This window comes from Anomalospiza imberbis, chromosome 39, assembly GCF_031753505.1.
Source record: "Anomalospiza imberbis isolate Cuckoo-Finch-1a 21T00152 chromosome 39, ASM3175350v1, whole genome shotgun sequence".
NCBI classification, from domain to species: Eukaryota; Metazoa; Chordata; class Aves; order Passeriformes; family Viduidae; genus Anomalospiza; species Anomalospiza imberbis.
The window spans coordinates 1,013,735-1,033,103 of record NC_089719.1 but is presented as its reverse complement, the minus strand read 5'-3'; the positions used below and the strand labels follow the sequence as shown (position 1 = coordinate 1,033,103).

Here is a 19,369-nt window from a genome sequence, read left to right as displayed (position 1 = left end):
ATCGAAATAGTTTGTCCAGTTTCCTTTTCCTGTTTAGAGATGGATATCAGCAATGTCCAATTGATATTGACCCCCAGCACCTCCTAATGCAGTCTGAATAAATGTGAAAATCAAGACCCTTCATGGTTGACAATCAATAACACTTTGTCCCCAACCCCTCCCCACCATTTCCCTCATCCAACCCCTGGCACTCAGAGCAGCTGAGGAATGGAGTCACACCCAGGGGTGTCCCCAGGGCTCAGGATTGGGGCCAGGTCAGAGAAATCTCTTGATTGCTGATCTGGACGAGGCCATCGAAGGCACCCTCAGTCAGTTCCCAGGTGAGCCCAAGCTGGGTGGGAGTGTGGCTGTGCTGGAGGGCAGAAGCTCTGCAGAGGGATCTGGACAGGCTGGAGCCATGGGCCCAGGACAATTGGATGAGGTTCACCAAGGCCATGGGCCGGGTCCTGCCCTGGGCTCACAACCACCCCAAATCCCTTGCTGTGCCCTGCCCCTGATCCCCACAGCTTGTCCTGTTTCCTTCATCCCTGCATTGCCAGGGACTTTCTGGGACAAGGGAACTGTGCTCTGGGGATGGAGGGAGGTCCAAGTGCCACCACTGGAGTGGGAACCACAACTCATCAGGTTTGTGTCCTTTGGGGGTCAGGACCTGGTGAGACTCAGGGGCACAGAAAGCTTCTCTTCATGGCCAAGAGACCATGGTTGAACAGGACACAATTTAATAACAATCACACTCTTCCCTGAGCTATGTGCAACATCCCAGCAGCGTCTGATGAGTCCAGCATCCACAAGTGATTTCCATATTAAAATTGATTTTATACAAACATGGTCTTGTGATAGATATAAACACAAATAATTTCTTGTATCAGGATGCTCGTCCTGGAGTGTGGGTAAAACAGCTCAAACATTTCCTGATTTGCAAAGCTGTCAGTGGTGGATGGAGAAGGGAGGTCAGGCTGCTTTTGCTGTTGAGGAAATGCTGAAACCAGCCTGACTCATTTCATCTCCTCCTGGCCTGGCTGATCTCCCCTCTTGCCCCTTCCACCCATTGGCTTCTGTCTCCCACCAGGCCCCCGGTGAAGAGCCTCGCTCTGTGTTCTCCATCCCCTCCTCGCTGGCACTGCCAGGCTGGGATGAGGAGCCCCTCAGCTTTCCCTGCTCGGGGCTGGACAAGCCCAGCTCCCTCAGCCTCTGCTCACAGCCCAAGGGCTCCAGCCCCACCTTGGAGGCCCTTCCCTAACCCTGCTCCAGCTTCCAGACATCTTTCCTGCCCTGGGGAACCCAACCCAGGCCACAGGGACCTGGATAATCCACGTCCTTGATGTCCTGGTCACACAGCCCTGGCCCCTTTTCCCCATGTCAAGCTCTGGGGTAGATCCTGTGGAACATCCTTTGGTGGAGACTGTGGCTCCAGGTGGAGTGGGGGGATACCGGGAGACAGGGACCCCGCTGGGCATGAACAGCATTGGACTTGTTGGGAGAAACTGTGAGGGGGAGCTGGGGTGGAGTGACCAACCCAGTGACCTCACACAGCCCTCCTGGGATGTCACACAGCCCCTCTGTGATGTCACAGCCTTTTCTGTGATGTCACAGCCCATTCTCTAATATCACACAGCTGGTCTCTGATGTCACAGCCAACTCAGTGATGTCATAGTCTGTTCTGTGATTTCAGACCTCTGCCGTGTGATGTCACAGCCATCTCTGAGAGGTCACAGAGGCAGTTTTTGTCATAGCTGCTCGATGACCTCACAAAAAACACTCTGTGATGTCATGGACCATTCTGTCATAGATCACTCATGTGATGTCATAGCCCACTCTGTGACCTCATGTTACCAGATGATAAATTGTCTCCACCAGGTGAGCTGACACCTGGAGCTTGTTCTCCAAAACCCCAGGCCTATGGAAACCACACAATGCCCATTGTGTCAGAAGGGGAACTGGAAGTTCACCAGCCTCAGTGTCCTGCCAGCTCAGCCAAGCCCACTGGAACATTGGGGTCCACGACCACCAGGGACCACCAGAGAGACCACCAGGACAGAAGAACACATGGGTAAAGGGGAGGGGAAATATGTTAATGATTCTGGGAAAATGATTATCAGATGTGTGTTCAGTCCAGGACAATCAGTGAATATGTGTGCAAAATACAGAATATGAACAGAAACTTTCCTGTACTCAGCATGCTCGGCTTTGGGAGGAGCTATCCCCTGTGCACCCGGTTGAATAAAGAATGTTGCTTCTTAATGCTGCATTGGTGTGAAGGAGTTTTCTGTTTTACCGAATTTTTGGTAACACTCCCACGCCCAAGGAAAGCTCTGTCTCCTGCTGCTCACAAACAGAGAAGGGCTGGTGGCAGATGTGGGGGTCGGAGGCTGCCTGGGGCACAGTGACCATGAAATAATCAAGTTTTCAATGTTCAGTGAAAGAAGGAGGGGCAGCAACAAAACTTCCACACTGGAATTAGGAAGGGCAGACTTTGGCCTATTTAGGATGCAGATTTGGGGAGTACCGAATCAAGTACTGATTTTTTAATGGGAAACAGCCCTTAAAAACAAAGGGGTCCAGGAAGGAGGGACACATTTCCAGAAAGTAATCTTAAGGGGGAAGGAGCAGCCAGTCCCAGTGTGGCCATAGATGAGCTGGTGAGGAAAATGACTGCCCTGGCTGCCCGTGGAGCTTTTGTGGGAATTCAGTGGAAAAAAGAGTGTGCATTAACTTTGGACAAATGGTCAGGCAACTTAGCAAGTGTTTAAGGATGTTGTCAGGTCATGCAGTAAAAAAAAAAAAGAAAGAGGTGTAATCTCAATTAGAGATTAACCTGGCCACTACTGTGAAAAAAAATAAATATGTGTCTATTAATATATTAATGGCAAAATGTGGAATAAGCTGAACCTCTACTCTTTATTGGATGCAGTGGAGAATATAGGAACTAAAGATAAGGAAAAGTCCAAGCTACTTAACACCTTGTTTGTATTAATTTTCAATATTAGGACAGGATGTCATCAGGACAAGAGTTCTCCTGAGCTGGCAGATGGGGTCAGAATGCAGAACAGGCCTCTGGAATCCAGGAGGAAGCAGCTGGTGACCTGTTGGGCCACTCAGATACTCACAGGTGTGGGATCAGATGGGATCCATCCTAGGGGGATGAGGGAACTGGTGGATGAGCTCCCCAAGCTGCTCTCCATCATTTACCATCAGTCCTGGCTCACCAGGGAGGTCCCAGAGCACTGGAGGTGCCAGTGTGACCCCATCCCAAGAAGGGCTGGGAGGAGGATCTGGGGAACTCCAGGCCTGTCAGCCTGACCTCGGTGCCCGGCAAGGTTCTGGAACAGATCACCCTGAGTGCCATCACAGGGCACCCACAGGATGGCTGAGGGATCAGAGCCAGCCAGTGTGGATATCAATGTCTGCATGGATGATCTGCATGAGGGGATTGAGACCAACATCAGCAAATTTGCAGATGACCTAGAGCTGGGTGTGGGTGTGAATGTGCTGGAGGATAGGAGGGCTCTGCAGAGGGACCTGGACAGGCTGGATCCAGGGCCCAAATCCAACAAGGTGAGGTTTAACAAGTCCAAGTGCCGGGTCCAGCACTTTGGCCACAACAACCCCTGCAGTGCTCCAGGCTGGGGACAGAGTGGCTGGACAGCAGCCAGGCAGAAAGGGACCTGCAGGGATTGATGGACAGCAGGCTGGACATGAGCCAGCAGTGTGCCCAGGTGGCCAAGAAGGCCAATGGCTCCTGGCCTGGATCCGGAATGGTGTGGCCAGCAGGAGCAGGGCTTCTGTGCCAGCCCTGATCTGCCCCCAGCTCTGCACACAGACATTGCTGCTGCAGCTCCAGAGGAGCGAACAAAAGGAGGATTTCTGGTGAAAACTTTCCTGGGAGATCCTTTAGTTCATTTAAAGCCACTGACAGCACAGCTCCTCATTGACACCATCTGGGGCCACAGCAAAGGTTGAGAGAAACAAAATGAGAAATGGCACAAGGAATGGCCTTTGTGGACAATCTTAAAAAACTAAAACACAGGGGAAAAACCCCACAACCAAACCAACAGGAACAATCAAAGATGACTTTTCTTACAAATGATTTGCAGAAGCTGGCCAGCAATTTTGTCAGTGCTACCCAGAGTGCTTTTGTCACAGGAAACTCAGACTTTTTGTCACAGGCATCATGATTAGCAGATCTTGAAATGCTCTCAAGTCCCTGAGCACTAAGTCACGGAGAATTAAAGTCACACAGGCCACTTCTGCAGTTCTCAAACACAGCCCTGTTGCTGCTGCTGCTGCTGCTGAAATAGAATCAACTGACAGAGGCCATCACAGAAATTGCCTCTGGAGTGTCAAATCTAATAAAAAAATCCACCAGGAGAAAGAGAAACCAGAACTTCTCGACACACTTCATTGTTTCTTCCGAGCAGCAGAAGAAAATGGAGATGCCCAGAGATATTTCCAGCCGCTGCTGATCCCAGTGGAGCCCAGCCTGCTGCCCAGTCCCAGCAGGAACCTGAGCCCAGCCCAGGGAGCTCCTGCAGTGTCGGGAGCTCAGCGCACGCGGAGCCGGGCCCAGAGCCCCGGGCACGGCACAGACAGAATGTCCTGTGGCCCAAACCTCCTGCTCCTGCCTCACAGCACCCAGCGTTCTCCCCCTCCTGCTCCTCTCCCAGCACGGCACACATTCCAGCTCGGAGGAGGCTTCCCCAGAGAGGGCTCCGGCTCCTGTTTCAGCCTCAGTGTCCCTGCAGAGAAGCAGGGCATCTTTCAGGCACTTCCACAAGCTCCGGGTTCCCATTTCATGGGGAATCTAGGATGAAAATGGCCTTGTTAGGAAGGACAAAAGCGGAGGGAGTGGACTGAAAATTATTAGGAAAAAAATGACCATTCTTACAGACAAAGATCACCACGTCATTGCCTGCATTTCTCCTTTTCAGATTCTTTCAGTCATCTCCTGAGAGGTCCAGCTTGGTCTGGTGCTTGTCATTGATTGATTGAACTCTTGAATTATATCAGTGCATGAGACGTAGAAGCATCTAAAGTGAATACAGAAACGAACTCCCCTGTCAGCCCATTTTCATCTTCTACATCACTTTCAAGATGCCCATGGGGATGTTGGAATGATTATCCCACAGCTCTCCATTTCTGGCTGCAGGCTCTGCAGATTCTTTCTCTGCATTCAGTCAGGCTTGCATTCCCTAATAATTTCCGGTAGCCCGTCATGGATTCTTACGGTATCACAGTAACAATGAAAACCTCACCGATGGCACAACTGCCCAGCCCACAAGGAAAAGAAAGAACAAGCTGTCAAGTTTTTCTAATATTAGTCCTGCTTTGCTGTAAGAGTCGTGCTGCACTCACGGTGTGGAAAGCCAAGAGAAGCTGCAGCTGGTGGCACATGTTGTGACAGGAGCTGCACCTCGTTCTCCAGGAAAGGTTCTTGGAAAGAGCAAACAGGACTGTGGAGAAGATTCTGGGAAAACTGAATGAGCTTTTAGGAAATGAAATGAAAATGGAAAGAAACAATCCAAGATGTTTTCCTCTGTTTATTTTTATGCTCCCCTTTTCCATCTTGCACTGCTTCTCCATCCCATTAATCCAACTGGATCTCACCTCTAAGATCCATGACATGGCAAGTTTGAGACACTGTAAAATACCATGAGCTACACACACTTTGCCTTCCCCTGGTTTTCTTGGAAAGCAGTGCTGGAGACTAAGTGCAGTGATTGGGTCAGGCACAAATTCTGCATTCAGGGAATGTGCTCCGATAGTGTTTGACCCTCAGCAGGGACAATGCACAGTAGCGACCAAGAGGATTTCTGTGCCGCTGTGCAGGAGTCCAGACTCTGGGTCTGGGCTGAACACGGCAAAGTTCCCGTGTTTGGACAGGCTCAGGGGCTGCCCCCGGGGAGCGGGGGGCTGGGCGTGGGGGCGAGTGGTCAACGGAAAAACGGACACGGGGACAAACGGCCCCGGAGCTTCAGTTGCAGCAGCAGCAGCAGCGGCGGCAGCAGCAGCGGCGGCAGCAGCAGCAGCAGCGGCGGCAGCAGCCAAAGCAGCGATTTTGTTGATTCCCTCTTGATTCTCCTCTCCTTCTCCCGCTGTCCCGCACCGTCTCCCGCTCTCCCTTTCCCGCTGTCCCCTCCTCTCCCAGTCTCTCTCTCCCCATTCCCGGCCGGGCCATGCCCCCGGCCCGCCCCCGGCTCCGGGCGGGGCTGCCCCATCCCCGCCCCCGGCCGTCCCGCCGGGGTCTCGCCTCCGCCCGGCTCTGGCCGTGCTGGCGGTGGCGCTTCTGGGCGGGCATCGGTGCCTGCGCCTGGGGCGGCATCGCCTCCCTCTGGCTCCGCCTGGCCCGAGCCTGGCCCCGGCCCCGGCTCCTCCCGGGCCCCGCGGAGGACACACGCGGCGCGGCCGCTGCCGCCGCCTCCGCTGCGGCTTCCCCGGCCCGAGCTCCGCCGCTCGGCAGCGCGGCCGCCGCCCCCGAGCCGCCGCTGTCCCGTTGCCGGGAGCGAACGCCTGGGGAGGGCCGGCCCGGGGCGGTCGGGGGGCGCTCGGGGGCCGCTCCTGGCCCCGGGCCGAGCGCTGACAGCCGCGTCCCGCCCGCAGGGAAGGCGCAGCAGGGCCTGAAGGAGCGGTACCGGCTGGGTTCGCTGCTGGGCAGCGGCGGCTTCGGCAGCGTCTTCGCGGCCACGCGGCTCTCGGACGGCGCCCCGGTGAGCGGCGGGGCCGGCGGCGGGCGGAGGAGGAGGAGGAGGAGGAGGAGGAGGAGGGGGAGGAGGAGAAGGGAGAGGGGGAGAGGGGGGAGGAGCAGGAGGAGGAGGAGGAGGAGGATGGGGCTGGAGCTGGGGCTGGGGCTGGGGCTGGGCATGGCGGGCGGCGAGCTCAGCCCGCTGCTGCTCTTGGCTTGCAGGTGGCCATCAAAAGGGTGCCAAGGAACCGCGTCCGACACTGGGGCGAGCTGGTGAGTGAGCGGGGCCAGCGGCAGAAGCCGGGCCGTGCCGGGCGGGGATGAGCCGAGGCCCGGCAGGGTGGGAGCCACCAGGACGCCTCGAGGGAGAGCGGGCGTGGGGCCAGCGCAGGGCACAGAGCATCCCGGGCTGGGTGAGGGGTTCCTGACCCCTGGCACGGCATCAGCCCCACTGACAGCATCGTGCTCCTCCTGCAGCCCGACGGCACCAGCGCACCCCTGGAGATCGTGCTGCTGGACAAGGTCTCCACTGGCTTCCCCGGTGTCATCCAGCTGCTGGAGTGGCTTCAGCTCCCCAAATACATCTTGATCGTGCTGGAACGCCCGAAGCGGTCTCAGGACCTGCATCATTTCATTCGGGCACGGGGGTTCCTGTCCGAGGAGGTGGCACGGGATCTGTTCCGCCAGGTGCTGGAGGCCGTGCAGCACTGCACCAGCTGTGGGGTCCTGCACAGGGACATCAAACCACAGAACATCCTGGTTGACCTGGCCACCGGGCAGGCCAAATTGATTGACTTTGGCTGTGGCACCTACCTGCAAGACACAGCCTACACTCGCTTTGCAGGTGAGCCCACGCAGGGGTGTGCTCTCGGTCCTGGCATCTCATGGCCCAACATCTCACAGCCCAAGCTGGCTGTGGCAGCGGGGATTCTCCCTTTTGCTGCCCTTCATGGCACTGAGATTTCAGCTGAGTTGCATTTGAGCAGGGCTGGGTGGGGAGCCAGCTTCCAGCCCTGCTGGCAGACTTTGCCCACCACTCTGGGCAGGACTGGGTCTGGGGCTGGGGCAGCCAGCCCAACAAAAACATGGGTGGGTGGGGGTAGCAGAGAGGGGGGCCGTAACCTGTGTCCCAGCCAGTTTGGTGTGCAGGTGACAAAGGGCTTGGACTGCTCCACTCACCTGGTTTGTTTTGGATTCATGATGTTTTTTGGGCAGTGCAGGCAGGGAGGATGAAGGCATGGTTTTCCCAAGAACTGGGTGGGTTTTTCCTCCTCATGGTCGGGCCTTGCCAGGACTTCTGCTGCCCTCTTCCAACCCCAGTGGCTTCTTTTCCAACCCCGAGTCTGTACACAAGTCCCAGGTGCTGGCCAGAGGGCAGCGGTCACCCCGTGTGCCACTGGGGCAGCCCCCACACACCCAGGGATGCTGGGGCCAGGCTCTGGGAGCAGCAGCATCCCCCTGATGAACCCCATCTGTATTCCACAGGAACACCGTCATACAGCCCCCCGGAATGGATCCACTTTGGATTTTACTATGGCAAGCCAGCTACCATCTTGTCCCTGGGCATCCTGCTACACCAGATGGTCTGCGGGGAGCACCCTTTCAGGAGGAGCCAGAACATCAGCTGGGACCATCAGCTCTCGCTGCCAGGACGGCTCTCTCAAGGTGGATCCTCATCTCTGGCCACGGGGGCAATGCCAGTGCTGGGAGACAGCAGCAGCTCGTGAGCATCCTGCTCTGGCAGCTGCTGAGGAGGTGGCACATGTCCTGCTCTCCTGCTCTCCTCCAAAACAGGGAATTGATGGGGAAGTTTAGGCCCAGCTCTGAGCACATCCAGCATGGCCTGGGCACGGGAATAGTGGGGCAAAGCCAACAGGAGCCTTCTCCAGCTGACCGGCGGGTTCTGGTTTCTCTGCCCAGAGTGCCAAGATGTGATCAGGCGCTGTTTATCCATGCTGGACTCGGACAGGCCCTCGTTAGAAGAGCTGTTCTGTGATCCCTGGCTGCAGGATATTGATCGGCCCTAGAAAAAGGGAGAGAGCCACAGGCACACTTTGATGCAAGGCCCTGGTAAGTTGCAGCTCCACACATGCCTTGGCAATCAGAAGCAAAGGAACCCAAACATTTTGTCCTGCGTGTGTCACTGCCCAGGGGTCATCAGATGGGAACACGCAGCCCTTGTGCTGGAGCTGAGCTGCTCTGCCCAGCACTGGTGGCCGCCATCTGAGCTGGTTTTGCTTGTCCTGGTTCCCTGACAGCTCTGGGCCCTGGGCAGAACCCAGACAGCCTGGGCTCACCCCCAGGGAAGGAGAAGGAGCCCCTGGAGAAGCTGTACCAGGTGGGGCTGCTGCTGCTGCTGGGGACAGTGAGAACGACATCAATGATGACAACCTCTTCCTCCACCTGGCCACCGGCAGCTGAGGATGATGGACTTCGATTCTGGCACCTTCTCCAAAGCCAGGCTCCACAGGAAATTTGCAGGTGAGTCTACACACAGGGGAATGCTCCCAGATTTGGGCATTGCACAGCCTGGCCAGGAACCAAAGGTTCCCCCTTTGCTGGGGCGGATGCAGCTGATCCTTCAGTCGGCTGCCAGGCTGCTTTTGGCAGGGCTGGGGGATGGGCTGGGGCGGTGATGAAATGGGAGTGGGCTCCTGGCCCTGCCAACAGCCCCCAGCACCCACCGTGCCCCGGGCTGGGGCTGGGGCAGCCAGCCCGACACAAACAAACCCCCATGGTGGGAGCAGAGGTGGGACTCCAGAACCTGTGCAGGGGCTGCTTTGCTCTGCTGGCAAGGAAGGGCTTTGGATGCTCCACTGCCCCTGTTTGCTTTGGGATCACCGTTATTTTGGGGGGCAGTGCAGGGGGGAAGGGAGAAAGCCTGGGCTTCCCTCACCTGTGGGTGGGTTTTTCCCTGGCATGCAGGGGTTGGGCCTTCCTCAAGTCCCTGACAGTAATAAGATTTTTGACCTTTTTTCTTGTTCCCCTCTGTAATCTATTTTCAATAATTTGTTGTGTGTTTTTCTAGAGGAACCGTTCTAGCTGGGGTCCAGTCTGGATCAGGAAGTGCTTGGGGGCAGCTGTGAGCGTGGATGGGCCGTGCCCTTGGAGAAGGCTGAGGACATGGTTTGGGACCAGCTTTTCTTCCAGCGGGGGATGGCGCCAGGTGGGTCCCGTCTGCTTGGCATGGTGGGATCAGAGCTTTGGGGAGATGGCAGCGAGCACAGGAGCATCCTGCTCTGGGCAGCTGCTGAGGGCTGGATGTGCCGTGGCCGGCTGCAGGCTGGGCACATGTCCTGCCCTCCTGCTCTGCTCCCACAGGCAGCAGGGATGGGCAGCTCTGGGCACAGCTCTGGGCACGGCCAGCATGGCCTGGGCACCGCGGGCGGCTGGGACAAGGGGACAGGAGCCTTCAGCTGACGGGCGCTTTCTGGTTTCTCTCCTTGCAACGGGGCTCTGCGGGTGCTGAGGCTGCTCTGGGCTCTGCCAGGGCTCTGCTGGAGCTCAGCACCGGGCCGCAATCAGCCAAAGAAGAAATGGGGTGACCTGCAGCACAGACCTGCTGGAGCATTTCAGCAACACAGCTCAAGGTTGCAGAGTGTACGCCTCCCAGGGAAAACATGACACCACCCCAAAATAAACTTGTTCAATAGCTTCTGAAATGAAATCAGTCTGGGATGATCCCAAATGACATTTTGCAGCTTGCTCAAGCTGTATCTCGGCCCTTCTCTGAACTGTTCTCTCCCCCACCTGCCTTGTACTTCCCAACTGCTCCCTCTTTTCCCCCAGTGAGTTCCCAGCCCATGGCAGTCTCCATCACACTGTTGCCTTCCTTGATGCCCCTCACCACAAGGAAGGCTGAGCCCCAGGCTTAGGGACTCATCCTGTCACTGGCTGAGGAGCAGCAATGTCTCAGAGGTCCAGTGGGATTTTAGTGTCATTCAGAGCTGCTCTCCAGCCCTCAGCTCTCCTCACTGCTGAGTTCCCACTCCCTTTTCCTCGTCCTTGCAGCAGGATGAGCTCTGTGAATCCCCTTGAGCCTCCCCACTCTTCCCAGCCCACGCACCCACCTCAGTTAGGCTGAAGCTGCAGCTTCTCTGTCTCCTGTGGCACACCAGTCCAGTCCCCTGTGCGGGGAGCCCCAGCCCCAGAGCACAGCACTCAGCAGTGCAGTCCAGGCTGGAGCAGCTGCCCTGCAGCCCTGGCTTGGCTCTTTGTGGCAAGGGAATGCTCGCTGTTTGCAGCTGTCCCTGCAGGATGGCCCCAGGGCAGAGCCCAGCCGGGCTCCCACTGCAGCCCCTGAAGCTTGGGGCAGACAGTGGTCCCAGAACCGAGGTTCACAGGGAGCACCCAGAGCTGAGGCTTGCAGTCAGTGTTGGCAAGTGTTGTGTTCTCATCTCCTGCAGCCTGTGGGGAAAGCAATCTGTGCTGCCAGGCCTGTGTGTGCCAGGCCTGTGTGTGTCAGGGGCTCTTGGATGTCTCTGTACCCATGGACAGAAGGCTCTGTGTGTGCCAGGGGCTCTTGGATGTCTCTGTACCCATGGACAGAAGGCTCTGTGTGTGCCAGGGGGTCTTGGATGTCTCTGTACCCATGGACAGAAGGCTCTGTGTGTGCCAGGGGCTCTTGGATGTCTCTGTATCCATGGACAGAAGGCTCTGTGTGTGCCAGGGGCTCTTGGATGTCTCTGTACCCATGGACAGAAGGCTCTGTGTGTGCCAGGTGCTCTTGGATGTCTCTGTACCCATGGACAGAAGGCTCTGAGTGTGCCAGGGTTTCCATAATATCTCTGTACCCATGGGTATGGAATAGCATGGGCCCTGAAAGTGTCAGTCCCGTTGCTTGCACGCTCCTTCCTTTGTATACAAGACGCATCCATGCACACCCCAAAGTACAGATACATTAAAACATCTGGGAGGGACAGAGATTTCCCCCAGGGCTCTAACTTGGGCATAACTCACCTTTTAGCCGGTGGCCAGGGGATTTTTTTCCCAGCTCTGTGTGAGAAGGTGTCCAGGAGCTGAAGGAGCAGCATTTAGAAGCAATTTCAGGATTTCTAGGCAGGAAGTGGAGCTGACCACATAACTCGCCGTATTCATCAGGATGTGCTGCTGGTTCTTTGGGAATATGGCCCAATGGAGACACGAGCCTTGGAAAAATCCCAGCGCTCTGTGGATTTGTGCAAAGGGGGAGCAGCAGAAACACTTTGTGTCTGCTCTGGGGACACAAAGCCCAAGGAGCTGCGATGGCAGAGGGTGACCTGGGCTGGTGGCAGGTGAAGTCCTGGTTCATGACATCCCAGAGTGGCACAGGACAAAGCTCCAAGCACTCCCAACCCCACTGATGAAGTCTTTGTGATGCTGCACATCCTATAGGAAAAGCTGCTGTCACACAATGCACTGGGATTTGTAAGTTTCATTTTCAATACTTTAGGTCCAAGTTTCAAACTGCAATATTTTTGCACTCAAGACACAATCGTGCACAATCCATCTCTCATCCTCCTATTGCTTCAACTCCAATTAAAAAAAAAATCCTAATATTGGAACAAAACCCAAAGTCTTTAAAAAAGGATGCTGAGGTCAGTCCGTAAGATGGATCCAGGCCATCAGAACATGCACAAAGTAAATGAGTTCTCCCTTTAAAAAGATCAGTTACTTCTTAATCCAAAGTTACAGAATATTTTCACTACACATTTGTTTCTTGTTTTTCATATTTTTCTCATTTTTCTTTTCCTTTCTTTTTTTAAGAAGATAACACATTCTGAAAAAGAAATGTACAGCAAAATGAGATACATTTCTGATAAACAATGAAAATATTTACTCCTCTGTTTACTTTTCTCTGGATACCCCGATGTAAAAAATCTAGCAGATATGAGCAGAGGTGTCAAGTGTTTGCTTTGGACTAAGCTGGAGTTCAGCACTGCTGACATCCTGCTCCAGCCAAGAGCTGCAGAATTCTTTTGCACATCTCGAGCCATGTGTTTGCAGGCACAGCACCTGCAGTGCTGACACACCAGTGCACGTGAATAACTCTGTTACTCCCTCACAGAATTTGGGCTCTGCCCCAGAACGAGGTGCTCCAGCCCTTGGCTCCTGGTTCCCGTGGGGAGCAGCTCCCTTCCCTCTGGCTGAGCTGCTCAGGCAGAGCCCGGCAGCTCCTGGCCCTGCAGGGCTGAGGCTTTTCCCCATTGCTGGGCACAGACTGATGGAGCAGCACTGCTAAACACGGGCACACACAGGGACCAGCAGCAGCTGCCTTTGGCCACCTGAGGCTCCAAGGCCCAAACTCTGAGCAGACAGAGCTGGAAGAGACTCGCAGGCTCCCTGCTGGCTCTGCTGCCCCACTTGTGCCCACCTGGGAGCCCCCAGGGCCAGCAGGGACTTGAGATGGCAGCCCTGGGCTCCTGGAGGTTGTGCAAGGAGCGGAGCTGGGGCCTCCCTGTCCATGGGGAGCTTCCAGATGGAAAAGGCAGCTGTACCCAGGCAGCTCCAAGGGCAGAGAAAGGAGGGTCTCGTCCCCTGGATCCGTGCCAGTCCCACAGTCCTGGGCAGCAGCCACCGAGCCCTGGGGGAGCAGAGGGCACAGCAAGAGGGACAAAAGCAGGCAAGGTCAGAGACTGGAGAGAGCCAGACCCGGCAGCAGGAACAGCTGCTCCATTGCACTCTTGGAGAAAGCTCCTGGCTGGTTCAAAGCGCTGAAAGGCATGCAGGGCAGAGAGGAGGCCACACCAAACACTGCTCCTGTTTCCACAGCCTCCCCTCTCCGTGTCCCAGAAGGAATTGGATGGACTGCGTTCTTCTCCCCGAGTCGTCCGGTTCAGCACGAGCAGCTGAGCACCAGGAGCTGAAGGAGCTGAAGCCTCAGGCCACAAGAGCTGGGCCTGAGGAGACTTTGTGAGCAAATGAATGCTGCTAACATGGACCTGGCTGAATGCAGCAGATAGACTCATGGAATTGTTATGTGTATTTTAGATAATTCGTGCTTGTGAGAAATAGATTTATGAAATATGTTATATTGGTAAGAAATATTCTGTAAGTTTTTTTAAGCACCCCACCAAGGACGGGAAGGTTGCTTCACAGTATTTCAAACCCGCAGCTGGCAGCAGGGAGAAGAGGACCTAATTTGCAAACGAATGGACGTGGCCGGCTCTGAGATGGGTGCTTTTCAGCACTGGTGGGTTCCTTTTTCTCCCTGGTGCTACACTACAGCTCCTGGCATGTAGATGTTAGCAAAAAGGATTCTCTTTGAGGAAAGATCTAATACTCAGATCCTTTGGCATTCATCATTTTTCAAGTATCTTATGTTACATTTTACATATCTGTCGTGGTTTGACATGGAAATGAACTTTTTCAGGAAGTTGGGTCAAACCAATCAGTGGTCAGGTTTGGATATTGGCACACTATTTTGAATTCTTCTGATGAAAAGCACCTACTTGGCTGCAGGCTCTTTACTGCCAAGCTCTCAGCAGGGTGGCTGGCTGGAGGTTTGCTTTGTCCCTCATCAGCTTCAAGGAGAAACCATCTCACCACCACAGTGACTGCTCAATGTCCCAGTGCAGAATTTTTAAAACACCGGGCTTCTGTTCCCCTCCTATTCTCCAGCATCAGCCAAGGTATTTCAGAATGTTTGTATTGATTTGCTGAATCCTTCTGGACATTTAGAAAGTAAAACATTACTGAACTGCTTTGCTGGCTGCTTTTGTTTTATTGGTAGCTGCACATTTGAGCTGGTAAAACGGTTTGCTGTTGCTATTCCAAAATTTGTTCACTAACCTACCATGCTATTCTATATGCTAATCTTTTTGTTTCTCTCTTCATTCTCTTTCCCTCACGCATCTCCATTCTCGTCTTTTTCTCATTTTATGAGCCAATTCTCTTTCTCTAATTCCCTTTTTCTGCGTCAAATCCCATATATACCAAAGTGTCCGAGATTTTACTCTGCAAGTTGTTGTATGTAATAAACTTCTGTATATCTTATCCAGCTGAACACAATGGCACCACTTACACGCCCTAAGTGACATGTACCTGTTTGGAACGCCCAAGGAGAAACACGCTGTAAGTAGTTGAGAGTGAGATAACCAGAACCATCAGGGAGATACATCTGAATACCGAACTCCAGGAGCACGATCGATCGGACGGGTTCTGTTCACCTTGCCACAGTGAAGGAACTCCACATGAATAGGTGCAGCCCAGAAAAGAAGAAAGAGACTTTGCCTCAGGCAAGAAAAACCATATATAAATCACTTGGACAGAACAGTCGGGGTGAACATAGGGGACCCTATGCTGTAGTGGTCAAACCTGTGTCTCACCCAGCGCCGATCCCGGGCTCGGCACTGACCTTTTTTTGATAGTGGCTTTTCGTTGTTATTCTCTAAATTTATATTTGGACAATTTAATAAATTTTCTTTAATTAATAAATTGGAGCATTCATTTATAACAATCTTGAATCCATCTATAACATACTAAAAATCCTAAAGCTTAAATTTCTTACCCATGTGACATACTAAACTCCTCTCTACAATCTCTACAATCTATTTCACACTTTTGTGGTTTCTAGTTTACCTTGAGGCTTTGGAAGTTTTCTCCATGAATGAGGGTCAAAGTCAGTGCTCCCCTGGGGGTCAGGAGACCCCAGAGCAGACAGAGAAATACTCCCGGTGTCCTGGGTTTCCACATCATCCCTTCCTCCTTTATTCATTATACACAATTCACAAAGTTCTATTGTGACATTTGGGTCTTGGCCAGTCCTTTTCTGTAGGGTATTCAGTGTCACAGTGAGCAGCCAAAGGTGACATATTAGCATTGTCAGCCTTATTTCACATTATCAATTTTAAATTCTATCTGAAAAAAAATGTATAATAATGTTCTATTTTTATATAACTGTTATTATGATGATAATAATAGTATTATATTTCACTTGCACAAATGAACCTCAGCTCAAGTTTTAACCTTCCTCTGTCCCTTCATGTGGGAGCATTCCAAAAGCAATTCTTCCTTCTGTTGGTGCTGTTTCCAATGTGCCATTTACAAACTTCACCCACATATTCCCAAACCCACAATTCTTTTCCTTCTTCCACATGCAATTTTTGGATGCATTTGAAGACAACCAGGGGTTCAGCCTCTTTTAACAGAGTGCCCCACTGCTGACACCAGTGCTCTGACCTCAGCCCACTCCAGAGCCAGGGAACTCCAGGGAAGGGCTTCCCATCTGGGAATTTCTGATGGGACTGATTCCTCACATTTACATTTAAAAAGTGACATTTTGTTGTGATCTGGCCAGACTGTGCCAGTTTTGTTTCCCCAGTGGGCAGGGTCAACACCAAAGACACAGACACCAACTGAAGGACTCAGTGTCATTGACTGTAGCTCAAAGCAGCAAAGAGTCCCAAAAGGAGCAGCTCAGCAATGCACCCAGCCATCAGCACCAGAGATTGCAGCAGTGATTAAGAAAGATCCAGCAGCAGTTACCCTCAGGCTTTACCATGCCCCAGATCCACACAGCAGCTGGGGAAGCTGTCACAGCCAAGGGCTGCAGAGCCACTCCTGGACACTGGGAATTCCTGCAGGTGCCTCCAGCCACAGGTGAGGCTCCAGCCTCGCTGGGAGAGGGCCCAGCTCTGACAGCGCTGAATGAACAAACTGACAGCGCTGCTGGTGCGGGAACATCTGGTTTCATCTTCCTCCTGGGTTCCTCCCAAAGCCTGGCCAGGGCCCAAGAGGAACCAAGGGAGGTGACTTTGACCATTCAGCCCCAGACAAGGCCAGATGTCAGATTTCATGGCCTTGTCTGGCTTCTAAACACAGAAAGGTCAATCCATGTTTCACTAATGAGTGGATACATCTATCACAGCGCTAATGACCATGCACATTTCATTAGTGAGCAGATACAAAGATAACCTTTGGTTGGAAGGTTCATCCAGAGGCCACCTTTGGCTCAGGGCCTCACTCAGGGCTGTTGTCCAGGCCTTGGCACTTCAGGGATGTGGTTTAGTGCTGGGCTCGACACTGCTGGGTGACCGGCTGGACTGGATGAGCTCAGAGGTCTTTTCCAACAGAAAGGATTCTGTGTTTCCATGATTCCATCTGCTGCATTCAGCCAGGTCCATGTTAGCAGCATTCATTTGCTCAGAAAGTCTCCTCAGGCCCAGCTCTTGTGGCCTGAGGCTTCAGCTCCTTCAGCTCCTGGTGCTCAGCTGCTCGTGCTGAACGGGACACTCGGAGAGAAGAACACAGTCCATCCAATTCCTTCTGGGACACGGAGAGGGGAGGCTGTGGAAACAGGAGCAGTGTTTGGGGTGGCCTCCTCTCTGCCCTGCACGCCTTTCAGCGCTTTGAACCAGCCAGGAGCTTTCTCCAAGAGTGTAATGGAGCAGCTGCTCCTGCTGCCGGGTCTGGCTCTCTCCAGTCTCTGACCTTGCCTGCTTTTGTCCCTCTTGCTGTGCCCTCTGCTCCCCCAGGGCTCGGTGGCTGCTGCCCAGGACTGTGGGACTGGCACGGATCCAGGGGTCGAGACCCTCCTTTCTCTGCCCTTGGAGCTGCCTGGGCACAGCTGCCTTTTCCATCTGGAAGCTCCCCATGGACAGGGAGTCCCCAGCTCTGTTCCTTGCACAAGCTCCAGGAGCCCAGGGCTGCCATCTCAAGTCCCTGCTGGCCCTGGGGGCTCCCAGGTGCATCAGGCTGCTGTGACACCGCTGCACACGGGAGGGAAGAGTGGCAGGGGCAGTGCTGAAAGTCAGCTCCATGTGCTGCTGCTGCTGGGGGGTCATTTGTCCAGGCCTGCCCCAGTGTCAGGGATCAGATCCAGGCCCTGCTGCTGCTCCCTCGGGATCAGCCCCAGTTTGGGTGTTGCTGTCAGGGCCAGCAGAAGCGGTGGCTGCAGCAGCGGGTGCTGACAGGGCCCCAAGCCCCGGGGCTGGAGGGGTCCCTAGGCTGGGGCTGGGAGGGAGCTGCTCCAGCCCGGAGTGCACTGCTGAGTGCTGTGCTCTGGGGCTGGGGCTCCCCGCACAGGGGACTGGACTGGTGTGCCAGAGGAGACAGAGAAGCTGCAGCTTCAGCCTAACTGAGGTGGGTGCGTGGGCTGGGAAGAGTGGGGAGGCTCAAGGGGATTCACAGAGCTCATCCTGCTGCAAGGACGAGGAAAAGGGAGTGGGAACTCAGCAGTGAGGAGAGCTGAGGGCTGGAGAGCAGCTCTGAATGACACTAAAATCCCACTGGACCTCTGAGACATTGCTGCTCCTCAGCCAGTGACAGGATGAGTCCCTAAGCCTGGGGCTCAGCCTTCCTCGTGGTGAGGGGCATCAAGGAAGGCAACAGTGTGATGGAGACTGCCATGGGCTGGGAACTCACTGGGGGAAAAGAGGGAGCAGTTGGGAAGTACAAGGCAGGTGGAGGAGAGAACTGTTCAGAGAAAGACTGAGCAACAGCTTGAGCAAGCTGCAAAATGTCATTTGGGGTCATCCCAGACTGATTTCATTTCAGAAGCTATTGAACAAGTTTATTTTGGGGTGGTGGCATGTTTTCCCTGGGAGGCGTACACTCTGCAACCTACAGCTGTGTTGCTGAAGTGCTCCAGCAGGTCTGTGCTGCAGGTCACCCCATTTCTTCTTTGGCTGATTGCGGCCCGGTGCTGAGCTCCAGCAGAGCCCTGGCAGAGCCCAGAGCAGCCTCAGCACCCGCAGAGCCTGGCTGCAAGGGGAGAAACCAGAAAGCGCCTGTCAGCTGAAGGCTCCTGTCCCCTTGTCCCAGCCGCCCGCGGTGCCCAGGCCATGCTGGCCGTGCCCAGAGCTGTGCCCAGAGCTGCCCATCCCTGCTGCCTTTGGGAGCAGAGCAGGAGGGCAGGACATGTGCCCAGCCTGCAGCCGGCCACGGCACATCCAGCCCTCAGCAGCTGCCCAGAGCAGGATGCTCCTGTGCTCGCTGCCATCTCCCCAAAGCTCTGATCCCACCATGCCAAGCAGACGGGACCCACCTGACGCCATCCCCCGCTGGAAGAAAAGCTGGTCCCAAACCATGTCCTCAGCCTTCTCCAAGGGCACGGCCCATCCACGCCACAGCTGCTCCCAAGCACTTCCTCATCCAGACTGGACCCCAGCTAGAATGCTTCCTCTAGAAAAACACACAACAAATTATTGAAAATAGATTACAGACAAAAAGGGGAACAAGAAAAAGGTCAAAAATCATATTACTGTCAGGGACTTGAGGAAGGCCCAACCCCTGCATGCCAGGGAAAAACCCACCCACAGGTGAGGGAAGCCCAGGCTTTCTCCCTTCCCCCCTGCACTGCCCCCCAAAATAACGGTGATCCCAAAGCAAACAGGGGCAGTGGAGCATCCAAAGCCCTTCCTTGCCTGCAAAGCAAAGCAGCCCCTGCACAGGTTCTGGAATCCCACCTCTGCTCCCACCATGGGGGTTTGTTTGTGTCGGGCTGGCTGCCCCAGCCCCAGACCCAGCCCCAGCCCGGCGGCACGATGGGTGCTGGGGCTGTTGGCAGGGCCAGGAGCCCTCTCCCATTTCATCACCACCCCAGCCCATCCCCCCAGCCCTGACAAAAGCAGCCTGGCAGCCGACTGAAGGATCAGCTGCATCCACCCCAGAAAAGGGGGAACCTTTGGTTCCCGGCCAGGCTGTGCAATGCCCAAATCTGGGAGCATCCCCCTGCGTGTGGACTCACCTGCAAATTTCCTGTGGAGCCTG

At 54.5% G+C, this 19,369-nt stretch overlaps 1 protein-coding gene and 1 pseudogene across 1 annotated transcript; one reads left to right on the top strand and one right to left on the bottom strand.

The window, feature by feature from the left end:
* Positions 1–19,369, bottom strand: part of LOC137464240 (zinc finger protein ZFP2-like) — a 150,560-nt pseudogene that overhangs the window by 80,582 nt on the left and 50,609 nt on the right.
* LOC137464216 (serine/threonine-protein kinase pim-2-like) lies at positions 6,080–7,195 on the top strand. Its single transcript, XM_068175525.1, has 2 exons — positions 6,080–6,704; positions 6,902–7,195. The coding sequence occupies exons 1-2, from the start codon at positions 6,174–6,176 to the stop codon at positions 7,001–7,003; spliced, it is 633 nt and encodes a 210-aa protein (XP_068031626.1). The 5' UTR covers positions 6,080–6,173; the 3' UTR covers positions 7,004–7,195.